The sequence below is a fragment of the Panthera pardus genome, unplaced genomic scaffold (genome assembly GCF_024362965.1).
Source record: "Panthera pardus isolate Hobbes unplaced genomic scaffold, ASM2436296v1 HiC_scaffold_15, whole genome shotgun sequence".
Taxonomy (NCBI): domain Eukaryota; kingdom Metazoa; phylum Chordata; class Mammalia; order Carnivora; family Felidae; genus Panthera; species Panthera pardus.
Window position 1 is genome coordinate 11,583,758 of NW_026526710.1, and position 13,028 is coordinate 11,596,785.

Genomic DNA, 13,028 nt, shown 5'->3' on the forward strand with positions numbered 1-13,028 from the left:
CAGTGCAGATGTTGCCTCTGTGAAGCCTCTTCCCGATTGGCCCGACCACTCCTGTGTGTTCCGGTAGCATCTTTGCTCTACCTCTTTTTAGAGCAGTCGGCCATCCGGCTCCTCTTTGAGTTCATTCATACTTACTGGGTTGGTCAAGAGGAAGGGCCACATAATGAATTATGTACTTCACAGTCTGTCCCAGCAAAGGGGAAGCTCCTTCAGAGTGGAGCATTCCTTCACTCACTCGCTCATTATTGAGCACCTACTGTGTCAGCCATTAGCTGGACTGCCAGAATACAATAGTGAATAAGGTGGACCCAATCCCAGTCCTCATTCATGTTCTTACGTTCCCTGTAGTCTAGCACAAGGTCGAGCCCAAACCCTGGCACAGTAGGATTTAGAAACTGTACTCTGGAAAGGTGCTTTTGCAAGGCAAGCACTTTTAACTTCTGTGCTACAGATTAAAAAACTCTCTCAAGATGCCTTGTCTACAGTTTATATGACAGAAAGTCATTTGACTGTATGAAATATTTTAAAGACATTTGAGGTGAGGTGACTTTGGGGACCTGATGGAGAGTCTGGGGGTTGGCACCCCAGCCACCCTTGCGGCTTACCACCTGGCTGGGCCCAAGCAGGCGAGACGGCAGCCGGCCGCTGACCCGCAGGCCCCGCCCCCGCCCCCCGCCCCCGCCCCCGCCCCCGCCCCACCCCTCCCCAGGTGCCACCCCGGGCCCCGCCCCCGCTCTCCATAGTTACGGCGCTGCGGAGGCGGCGGCCATCTTGGCGGCGGAGCGATGAGCGGGTCGAACCCGAAGGCTGCGGCCGCGGGGTCAGCGGCTGGGCCGGGGGCGCTGGTGGCCGGCAAAGAGGAGAAGAAGAAGGCAGGCGGCGGTGTCCTGAACCGACTCAAGGCGCGGCGGCAGGCGCCCCCCCACGCGACAGAGGACGGCATCGGGGCGGCGGTCACGGAGCAGGAGCTGCTGGCTCTGGACACCATCCGGCCCGAGCACGTCCTGCGCCTCAGCCGGGTCACCGAGAGTGAGTGCCCGCTCGGCCGCGCCCTGCCCTCGCGCTGGGCCCCGGGCCCCGGGCCCCTTGTCGCCTTCAGCGGAGCCGGCCGCTCGCCGCCTGACCGGCCCGGGGGTCCACCCTGTGGCCCCCTCGGTCGGCCAGGCCGCGCCGCCGGCCACTCCGCCGGGCGAGCTCTGCGCCTCCCACCCTCAACTTGCCTAGGTTGGGAAGGGGTTCTCTTTGAGCTTGACCGCGTTCCCCTGCGTCCAGCCACGCCAGGCTTCTCCTGGGCCGGCCGCAGCTGGGCCTCCAGGCCGGCCGTTCTCCTCCTCAGCTGGATCTGTGTCGGTAGGGAGCCCCCCCTTAAGCTTAACTGGATCCTCTTGACCCTGGTAAGTGGGACTGCTGCCCCCTCATCCTGGAAGACCCACGGGGATCAGTGAAGTTCCTGCCGAGCCAGGCTCCCTCAGCCTGCCCACTTCCAGCTTCTGCAGCGTCTGCCTGCCCAGACCCCTACCTTCTTCCTCCGCCTTTCTGCACCCCGGCCCCTGACAGCCCCCCTCTCCAGCCTGGCTTGACCGCCCTACCTCTTTTGGTCCCAGGCCTTGTCCCTTTGCGTGCAGGGGCGTTCTTCCTTTCTCAAACAGTGGCATTTCATGCAGATTTTAAACAGCCACATTAAAAAGTATGTTGATAAAGTTTCAGTTTATGTACACGATCCAAAATGTGACTCCTGCTCTTGACACGTGTTCTAGTGAATCGAGAATGTGTCGTGCAACCATTCTACTACACCTTTTCATGGATGTAGGTACGGGTGGGAAGAAACATATTGCCCACCCCCCCGTCCTGGTTCTCCTTCCTTTCTCTGTTCTCTTCCAAGCCGAGCCCTGACCTGATGCCCTTTGTCTTGCTATTTCTTCCCCAGAGTTTGCAGTCACCTTGTTAGACCCTGCTGCCCTCCACACTTCTAACCCTGCAGCACCCGCACTCCCGCCACGGACCTAAGGCTGCCCCAGTGTCCTCTGCTGAACGGCTTTAGCTGTCAGCCTGGGGCCGCTCGGGTGTACCTCAGGGAGCTGGTGGCAGCTCCAGTGATGTGGGGATGGGAGTTCAGGCGGTGGGCCTTGGTCCAGCCAGTATGAAAAGGAATTGCCATCTCTTAAGAGGTTTAACCTGATTCTGGATATTTCCATGTCCCCATTTGCCATCACTCTTTGGGTCGGGCCTGTCCGTTGCATGCCCGAGTATATCTTTAGTAGGTCTTGCTCTTCAGTTCTGACCCAGTTTTCATTCGGGGCCCTGAATGCATACAAGTGCTCATCACCTGAGCCTTCTAACCTCCTACTTTCTCCTCATACCAAGGGGGAATCGGGCCGTTGTAATGCCTGGCCCTAAGCAGTGTTCTTGGTGGGCAGAGGTCCTGTGTAGGGGCTTGGGATTGGTGCTGTGGCTCAAATTCGTGTCAGCAGCCTACTGGAGAAAGCCACAGGTCAGAGCTTGGTGACCTCTGGATTTTGTTAGCCTGTTCCGTTCAGTTGTGTATGGAGTACCCTCTAAAGGTGCAGAACCTTCCTCAGTCTTTTTCAGATTTATGAAGTAATCAGGAGCTCTTCAGTTTGCCATCATGCGGTCAGGAGTCATCGTAGAAAGAAATCAGCAAAGTTTTCTCTGATCAGTACTGTATTGACCAGCTGCTCAGGTTGTCAGAGGTTCCACGTTACTTTGGCCCAGTACCCTCACCAGCCAGTCTGTCCTGTCACCTGTGTAGATGTGGCCCACTGCCTGATTTGGTACAGCCCACAAGCTAAGAATGGTTTTTACAGTTTTAAATAGTTCGGCGGGGGAGGGGGAGAAATCTTGCCCCACATGGTTACATGCAATTCGTATTTCAGTATCTGTAAATACTTTTATTGGACTACAGCTATGCTCATTCATTTGTGTGTTGTCTGTGGCTGCTTTTGCGCTACAGTGACAAGAGTTGAGTGGTTGTGAGAGAGACAGTGTGGCCCCAGAGTCTAAATTATTTGTGATCTGGCCCTTTGCAGAAAAAGTTTGCTGCTCTCTGCTTTGTGATACTAATGGCTGGCAAACAAGTACTATATTAGCCATTAGATTAGCATGAATGTTTTTAAATGGATTTCTAAAAAAAAATTCTGTCCTGTTGTGATATTCAAGGGGTTTCCAAAGGAATCCCCTTATACTATCCCTGTTTCTTAAAGTGTTACGATAATCTTTCATGCAAACCAAATCCATGCTCTTTTTACTTTCTTTGATCCCCTTATTCTCTTCCTGCAACATTTGCTTTTAACGTAAGGGGAAGTTTTTGAGTGTATTTTAAGTGAGTTGTGTAAGAAAAAAACCTGAGTTTGCTTCAAAACTTGAGGAAGAAATGAATGGTAGTTTTGGATGATTATTTAACAGCATTGGTGTCTCTCTCTCTCTCTGTCTCTCATTTCAGATTATTTATGTAAACCTGAAGATAACATCTACAGTATTGATTTCACCCGCTTCAAAATTCGAGATTTGGAGACAGGGACGGTGCTTTTTGAGATTGCCAAACCTTGTGTTTCAGGTAGGCCTCAGTACTGTAGCGGTCACTTCAAAAGGTCCTTGAAGCTCGAATTTGTGTGTACCATTGCATCCTGTGGCATGGACTCAGCGTGTGCACTTCCTTGCCTCCTCCTGAAGCTTGGGCTGCCAGGTGCCCTGGTTTGCAGCTGCGCTAAGAGGCTGATGTTTGCTGAGTATCTGCTCTGTGCTGGGCGCTGTGTCCCACATGTTTCTGTTTACATCAGGTCATGTGATCCTCACGTCTCTGTGAGGAGCAATTACTCCCATTTTCCAGATAAGGAAACTGAGTCTCAGAATTTCCAAGTGACTTTCCCACGGTCCTGTGCTCATTCCTCTTACCATGTTGCCTCTGCTTAGGAAAGGAAACCTTGGAATTAAAAGTACAATGAAGAAAGCTCACCTGAGCCGTGTGTCCTGGGGACACTGGAAGGGTCATGCTGGGGGTCCCAGTCCAGGCTCACCTGTCTTCTCGCTCGCTTTCCTTTCAACAGTGCCTTCTGTTTTCTTGTAAGGCCTAGTTTGGATGTTAATCTCCACCATTTTCTGGAGGAACAGAAAGCCCAGACCTATGAACTCATCTACTTGGGATTCCTTAAATTAGCCTTGAATAGATGCTTCCTGTGTTGTAGTGCACGCAGCTCCAGGGTGGTTCCTCTCTGGCTAGCCAGGCCACATCAAAGTCTTTGGAGCTCATCACTGGAGACGGAGCACCCCCTGGAGTTAGTTACTGGAACACCAGCACAGATGACTGCAGTATCCACTGAGGTCTGAATCAAGAATTCTTTTTGCAAAACTCTTCTCATAATGATTTGCTACTCAGAAAGAGCCTGTAAATTTGGTAAGGCAGGTGTTAGTAGCCCAGACAGGTCGAAGGGCTTTCCTGAGAAGGTCTCGGCTCAGGTTCATCACACAGGCAAGGCTAGAGCCCTGGTCTTCCCACCCCACCTGGCATCCTTCATGCTCTCATAATCTAGTGCTGACCTGAAGCTGGACCTGAAGGCTCCAGCTTGTGGATACTTAGCTGGTATTGGGAGGATCAGGGCCAGGCAGCCTCCTGGGTCTGTGGTATTCACGTCCCTACGCGAAATGTCCCAGTACTTTGGATGTTTCGAGGACCCCATGGCCATTTCAGATGTGTGGACTTGGACTAGGCTGGGCCCAGAGTAGTCATTTCAGTACAAAACTGAACTGTCTCAAACAGGGAGGCTACAGAACTTGTAAAGACACCTTGATTTTTGGGGCGCCTGGGTGGCTCAGTCTGTTGAGCGTCCAACTTCGGCTCAGGTCATGATCTCGCGGTTCGTGAGTTCAAGCCCCGCGTCGGGCTCTGTGCTGACAGCTCAAAGCCTGGAGCCTGTTTGACATTCTGTGTCTCCCTCTCTCTCTCTCTGATCCTCCCCTGTTCATGCTCTGTCTCTGTCTCAAAAATAAATAAATGTTAAGAAGAAAAAAATTTATAAAAAAAAAAAGACACCTTGATTTTCAACTTCTCCAGTCTTTACCTGCAAGGATCTTGATTCACTTAGAATATGCTCACACTGAATCAGTACCCTCCTACTATACTTGTTCTGATGAGTTTGAATCCCTGAGATTTGGTCTGATTCTCTCTGAATCACATTGTTGGAGCGAGGGCTCTAGAGTCTCTGGCTCTGAACGCCTGCTCCGTCTGGTTCCCCATTTGCTCTTGGGCTTGTGATAGGCAGAGGGATGTTTGGGGTTAAAAAAAGACAGAAGTTGCACCCACATTCAGCCAATACCTGGAGAAAATCTTTTTGTGGGATACTGGATGGCTACTAGTGGGAACTATCTCCTTGTTCACATTAAAATGGTTGTCTGATTCATTTTACAAAACTTCCATTTCCTGGGCTCAGGAATGGACTAGACTCACCCTCAGTCAGGTCCAGCATGTTGGCTCATTGCTTACCTACCTCACTGTTTCCCAGGTTGTCAGTGTCTGATTTGGCATGGCCTGGGATAGGCGTTACAGTACCCCAAGGCTGTAGGCCCGTGTCTTCCATTTAAATGACAAGATTATGTCTTGGAGCTTGTCTTTGCTGCCTGTCAGAAAGTGTTGTGTTCTCTGAACTCACCTTTTGCCTATTTTCAACCTTCGTAGGCACGTTCTTTTGGTTAGCAGCTAGCACTGCGACCTGATAACTATGTATAATATAGACCATGCCAGGGACCTAGTACCCAGCCTGTTTCAAGCTTCACTCTTAGGATACGGCCCAAGCCACTCAACTACATAAAAGGTAAATAGCTTAATGTTTATAAGAACAAGCTTCAAGTCAGATGGACCTGGGTTCAAATCCCTGTTCCCTCCGTGTACTGTTTGGGGGAATTTGAACTTGCTGTTTAACCACTCTGGGCTTCTGCATCCTTATCTATAAGATGGAGATAATGATGACTCTCCACAGGGTTGGGAGGATTCTGTGAAATGATCAGCGCAGGGCCTGCTATGTAGCAAGTGCCCAGTAAATATCAGCCATCCTGCCGTTGGTATTAGTGCTGTTAACTGATTGTGTTGTTTGGTGGCGCTGAGACACCAGGAATCCTGAGCTCAGGATTCCTTGTGCTCTTTCAGACCAAGAGGAGGAGGAGGAGGAGGAAGGTGGAGATGTGGATATCAGCGCGGGACGTTTTGTCCGCTATCAGTTCACACCGGCATTTCTCCGCCTCCGCACAGTCGGGGCTACGTGAGTACCAGTATTTCTGGAGGGAGAACATTCGTTTGTCCACAAAGAATGTTCTCGGTTGGGTTCTGGGTTGGCTTTAAAGAAGGGAGGAGGCAAAGTAGGGCTCACAGAGATTTATTTTGCAGAGTGGAGTTCACAGTGGGAGACAAACCTGTGTCAAACTTCCGGATGATCGAGCGGCACTATTTCCGGGAACGCTTGCTGAAAAACTTTGACTTTGATTTCGGCTTCTGCATCCCCAGCAGTAGAAACACTTGTGAACATATCTATGAGTTTCCCCAGCTTTCTGAGGATGTCAGTATGTATCCCCTGACTTCTTCCCCGTCCTAAATTCTTAGGACTAGAAGGAACAAACTTTGGAGTCTATCTGGTCCAACACCCTCATCTGGCAGAGGAGGGAGGTAGTGACATGATGCCTCTCCGGGCATTTGACCTCAGGCTTCTCATTTCCTAGTGCTCCTGTCTAGGGTTTCAAATTCTGCCTGTATGGGAGCATCAGAGGTTTTAATAATGCAGGCCATCTGCTTTGGGTGCCTGCTGCAGGGAAAGGGGGTGACTGAGGAAGAGGAAGAGAGGGCCATGATGATTTCTGGGACTAGGGTTAGCCGGAGCGCCTCTCCGAGCCTCCGTTAGGCTTGCTTTTCCACTGTGTGCTAGTCATTGGCTTCTGCTCGGCGCTCCTTCTTTGCCCTCCCCTTTCTCCTTAGAGGGAGAAGCTAAGCTGGGGACTGAATAGAATCAGAGGTCTGGGGGCCTCGTCTTTCCCATTCCCTGCAAGTAGAGGTTGCATAGATAGACTGTCAGAATAGAGCCACAGGAAATAGGGAGATCTCATAGGGTTTGGAACAGAAGGAATGGCAGGACAGAAGTCACGTCTTAGGAAGAGTAATCCTGTAGTCCTGTGGAAGAAAAGCTGGGGAGGCACCAGAGGGAGGAGCCGAGGCAGGGGAAGAGGTGGACTCATCGAGAGAGAGAGCAGGCTTTATCAGTTCCCATGACTCTGGTGGAGCTCTCTCAGGCTGGCATTATCTGTTAGTAACCAGGGAGAATGGCTCCAGAACATTGAGAATATGAGCGGGAGCCTGTGAATAGTGTGGGGGTTTGGCTGAGTTGTAGGGAAGGGTCTGCATATACTGACTGGTTTTCTCAGAATCCCATGTCCTTAAAATTGTTGTATTCTGAAAGCCAGAATGTTCTTCGGTCACATGGCAGTGCTGCTTTTAGGTAAAATGAGGATTGCTGCCTGGGGTGGACTGTTTATGACAGCATCTGGTCCTGGTTTTAAACCCGCTCCCCAAGCTGTGCCAGGATATGTAGATACTTGCAAGGAAAGATTATGTATAGTAGTACAAGTTTTTACCCAAGGTGGTAGAACTTTTCTTCTTGAAAACACATAAGCTAAAAGAGTGTGGAGGTCAATATTCTGGATATAAACCAAGTAACTTTGGCCTAGGTGGGTCCAAAGGACTTTCAACAGTCAGTTTCATCTTTTGAGACCTGTGGTAAACCAGAGCGTTTCCTCCAGAGGAACCAAAATAGCTTGTGATCGTTAACTCAGAACTGATCAGAGGTAGTGACTGTTAATTATCTTGACTTTCCAGAATGGTGAAAGAGGCCTGGGCAGCTGCCTGGACAAATGAGATTTAAATCTGGATCCCAAGACAAGCAGACCTTTTGCTGAATCTTTTGCGAGTGAATACCCTGAGCCATCCCCGGAAAAGGCTCCTTGCCCTTTGTCACCCCTCACTCATGTATACCTAGGGTTCCTTTGGTTGTCAGGAGTGCCCATGGGAAGTGGGCACAGTGAGGCACAGCTTTTGGAATTTGGACCAGAATGTCTAGAGGTGGGGAACAGACCAGAAGTACTGAATAAACAATGTGCAGTAGTCCATGTTTGGCAAAGGGTAATCCTGTTTTCCTGGGGTTCCGAGTACGAGTCCAGGCTCGAGATGCTCAAGGAGTGCCATGTCAGAGAGAGGATTGCATCCTTGTGTTGAAGTGGGTATCATGTTTAAGTTGGGGGCCTCTTTGGTTCTCTCCAGCTCTCTAAGCCTGGCCCCCTCTGTTCTGACCTCATTATTCTAACAGTATACGCACATGTTCTGGAGGGCTGGCCTATGAATTTTAGAGGGGGCACTAATTTTAATTTTTAAAGAGGGTTTTTTTTTTTAGAGAGAGAGTGGGGAAGGGGGAGAGAGTGGGGAAGGGGGGCAAAGACGGGGGAAACAGAGGATTCAAAATGGGCTTTGCGCTGACGGCAGAGAACCTGATGCAGGGCTTGAACAGGGCTCGAACTCACAAACTGTGAGATCATGACCTGAGCCGAAGTCTGATGCTTATCAGCTGAGCCACCCAGGTGCCCCTAGAGGGGATACTAAGTTTTCCCCCACCAAGTCTGTGGGGCAGACTCACACGTAAGTCTTTGCTTTTTCCCTTTCTCTGACCTGCAGTTCGTCTGATGATTGAAAATCCCTATGAGACCCGTTCTGACAGCTTCTACTTTGTTGACAACAAGCTGATAATGCACAACAAGGCCGATTATGCCTATAATGGAGGCCAGTGACCGCTGTGGGAGTGGACGGGGAGGTGCTTTGCTGTGGCCCGAGGTCCTGGCACATGGAGGTGGTTGAACCTGCTGTTCGTCAACACACATCTGGAACCTGGTCCCAGGAAGCCAAGGCTGGGGTGGTGGTTTCCTGTGCTCCAAGAGAGGTGCCAAGCAGTGCTGTGTTTTCTTCCCCAGCACTTTTTCTTCCCTTTTCCCCTACCCTTTAGGTTGCAGACGTATTATAGTAAAGTGAAGGATTAGGGTAAGGCTCCTGGAATCCAGAGAAAAAAGAAAATTTATTTTCACGTAGTCATAGTTGCCTGCTGGTTGTGCTGATGAGCCCGGGCCGCTACGGACACAGCTGTGTTAGGGTAAGGAGGCTCTGGCCAGCCGGCTTGCCAGTCAGCGGCTTTTCCACAGGTTCCTGGGTGCGGTGAGAAGCTGAACGGTGGGTCTCTTCCAGGCAGCTCGCCCTCTTACTTGCAGTATTGCCAGTGGCACAGTCTGACCTCAGTTTGAGCGTAGTTCGAAAGCAACTGGAAAAAAAGGGGGTGTGTGTGGGCACCAGGAGTGGAGGCACCAGCGGCCGGCAGGGCTGCCAAACTGAAAAGTCCATGTTGTGGAGAGGCCTGCTTCTCTGTCTGACTTCCAGGATCTTCCGCCAGCCCTCCCGGGGATACGACAAGGTTTCAGCCTGGCAGTGCCTTCTGTTCCCCCTTTGGAGGAAAGACGAGCTTGCTCTGCGTGTCCTGCCTCCTAACCTTTGAGTATCTCCTGAAATAGAATGTGGCAGTGTTTGCATTCGGAGCAGTAGGATCTCTTGAGGCCACATCAGGCCTCGTATTTTGTGTTTTTTGTTTCATTTTTTTATTTCTAGGCTTCTTTTGGAGAGGTTTTATAAGATGTCAGTGGTGTTCCCAGCATATGTGATGTGTGGTTAGACTTCTGATAGTATTAATCAGGTTCCTGGGGCTAATCTGGCTCGTGTTGGGACTGGATATAGTTACGGACCAACAGCTACTTAAAGGAAGGATTTGATTTTTCAACACAGGAGAGCCTGCAGGATTGGCTTTGATGGGGATTTGCGTCTGAAACTCTGTAGATTTCTTATTTAGGAGGATTTTCCTGTCTATCTTTCTACTGAAGTAGTTTCTGGAACCATCCTGGCAGGTCAGACCTCTAATGCATATTCTGATCCTTCATACTGCTAGTTGGAGTTCTTTTGGTTGTTTGGAAAGGATGAACTAGCCTGAGGTGGCTCTCAAAGGGTGCTCTCAAAAAACCTTCCTTGCACATCCTTGTGGGTTATGTTTGTCCTCAGGCCCTTACTGGATAGACTCTTGCCACCTCAGCTCCGTATGGTTGTCTGACTGTGGGTGGCTTTAGCTGACCCTCTGATAAGATCGTTGCTGTGGCCAGGATTTTGCATCGATAGAAAGGTAGCAGTAGGAAGGGCCCAGGTATGTGGTGATAGTCATTGTGAAGCATCATAGTAACTGACGGAGAGCAGTCTCCCAAGATGCTTGGGACAAAAGCCATGCGGGGCCCAGGATGGAAGGGCCAGCGCTTTGCCACAGAAAGCCCCTGTGCATTCACTAACCAGTGTCTCTCCCTGTTTGGATTCTAGAGCGTGAGTGGCCTTGAACCTTGGCCTAGTAGTGCTCTGTGCCAGGCCAGAATCTGGGCTTTGCCAGGTGCTGGCAGCTTTCTCACTGAGAAAACCCTTACTTGTGTGTGTTGGCACTGGGTCCAACTGCTGAGGAGGGAAGAGACCAGGCACCCTGCAGACAGCTTACTCATCACCAGGCCGGGTGAATCTTAGAACCGGAGTCCACTACAAATCTAGGTGCCTTATGTGTGGCTCTGTCCCACATGCTGCTGGGGAAAGCTGCATTGGCCTCCTTCCCTCCTCCTCTGTGGACAGACATCAGCACTGCTTCCTTACCTTCGGTTTCTCCTCTAGCATATTTGTGTGTGCATATTGAGCTTGAGAATCGCCCCTTCTCTATGTGACAGTGGCCTAATCAGGAGATTTTCTACTATTTGATATTCACTTAGTATCTAGGATGTGGTTTTTGGAGCTTCCAGAGCTCTGCTCAGTTGAGTATGTCTTGGAAACATGTCCCAGGATAGATCATGTCGTGTGGACTCGTGGGCTGTCTCTTATATGCAGTGTTAGCCTCTGCCTGGAGGGCAGAGGAGGCAGGCATTCTGGCCTGAATAGTGCTGTATTCTCCTCCCCACTGGCTTGCCTTAGTCTCACTGGAGACGGTTTTGAGGCCATGTGTTCAGTCTGTGCCCACCAGGACAGGGATATGCCCTCTTCTGCTCCAGAAGTTCTGTCTGGTATTCTGTACCTGGGAGTCTGGATTCGTATGTCTCATTACTCAGGAAATCAGAGTTAACCACCCTGGGGTGTTAACCAGGGTGAGTTTCAAATTCAAGTTTTTTTCCTGAACTGGGGAGAGAATTGGAAGTCATATTTTCTCTGAAAGTAGCTGAAGCAATCAGGAGTTGAATCAGGAGGCCATGTTATTAAGTTATCTGGACTGTTGATAGCACTTGTCTTGGGGGTAATCATACCATTGGAGGGGGAAAATGACCTGCACGGGGGAGACCCTGCCTTCTGTTCAGAGCTGGTATCTGAGCGGCAGCTCCCGGAGGAATACATTCCAGCAGACCGCCGGGCCCGTCTGTTGCCACGGGGCCTGACGCCTGCACCTCTTCCTCTCCTGTCTTGCTCCTGTTCCTCTGCCTTGGAATCTCCAGGAAGAGTATCTCTCTTTTCCTGTGGAACCTTTGGGCTAAGATGCCCTTCTTGCTTTTCCAGAGAAGATCCCTGTTGATTTCATTCTGTCCTAAAGAGTACGCGGAAGAAATAACAACTTAAAGTAGCTGTGGGCTAACGTAGGCTTCCCCGTCCTGGTGTGTTGGCTCGGAGATCTCTTGCAGAGAAAGCAGTTTTCAGGGGCATGCAGACTCCCTGAAGACACCTACGGCCTTTGGGCCATCTGATTCTCAGAGAGGGCCAGTGATTCAGGGAAGCTGGGGCTAACTGTAGACCAGTGATTCTTGAAATGGCAGTGACGGGGAATCTTCAAGGGGAATGCCTTCAAGGCGCATTCATTTCTGGAATGGATTTCATAGGCTATGTGTACTGGATGAATTAGGTGAGTCTTGCCTTAGTGTCCTGCCACCCCTGTAGACTCCCAGGGCACTCTTTTTTCTCTGTCAAGTCACTTTCTTTTGGTGGCTGTTGTCACCACGATGTCAGTGAGGTTTGGGGACTGGAGACAGCCTGCCCCCAGAATCCCAGCATAGATTTCCTTGCCAGGGCATGGGGCGAGGGGTTCCTGTGCAGAGGTGCTGCCGTCCCCAGTGTGAGAGCCTGGTCGTCAAATCATCACTTACTCACATTCCATGTTACAGAACATCTTCGCCACAAGAGGGGTCTGGTGGAGGCGGATTTACCCTTGTTTTACAAAGGATCATGTAAAGTCATTGAAGTTGTGAAAGTCTATTTTTTTTCCCCTGTAAATCTATTTTTCACAGAATATAAGAAACATCAATGACCTGATCTGTCCTTCCTCCTCTTTCCCCTTCACCCAAGATCCTCATTCCAGTTTGTATTGTCTTTGTGTCCAAAGTAAACTAGGTGACATATTTGTATAAAATGTTATTTTGTCACAAGAGACAGTAATAAAAGATTTTCACAGTACACGCATCCTCTCTTGTGTCCTGAGTGGGCCCTTTGCATTGCTGGGGGGAGCAGGTGTGGGGTGGGAATGGGCTCTGAGTTTCTTTATGTGACCTTTCTGTAAATAATGAGGTGGCTTCTAGGGTGAACAGGGAACAGTGTTTGGCTTTAGATTTTATATTTTTGCTTTGTTTCACTGGGGGACTTTGGGAATTAAACATTTGTGTATTTTAAAGTTAGGCTTATTGGGGCACCTAGGTGGCTCAGTCGGTTGAGCATCCGACTTCGGCTCAGGTCATGATCTCGCGGTCCGTGAGTTCGAGCCCCGCGTCGGGCTCTGTGCTGACAGCTCAGAGCCTGGAGTCTGCTTCGGATTCTGTGTGTCCCTCTCTCTCTCACCCTCCCCCATTCATGCTCTGTCTCTCTCTGTCTCAAAAATAAATAAACATTTAAAAAAAATAAAAAATAAAGTTAGGCTTATTAAGGTGTACTTTAACTGCAGTAAAATTGACCT

General features: G+C 50.1%; 1 protein-coding gene across 1 annotated transcript; it reads left to right on the forward strand.

The window, feature by feature from the left end:
- The first annotated feature begins 754 nt into the window (after positions 1-754).
- On the forward strand, positions 755-12,535 carry UNC119B (unc-119 lipid binding chaperone B). Its single transcript, XM_019467249.2, has 5 exons — positions 755-1,029; positions 3,461-3,574; positions 6,158-6,269; positions 6,395-6,567; positions 8,720-12,535. Exons 1-5 carry the CDS (start codon positions 786-788, stop codon positions 8,830-8,832), a joined length of 756 nt encoding a protein of 251 aa, XP_019322794.1. The 5' UTR covers positions 755-785; the 3' UTR covers positions 8,833-12,535.
- Positions 12,536-13,028: the final 493 nt, after the last annotated feature.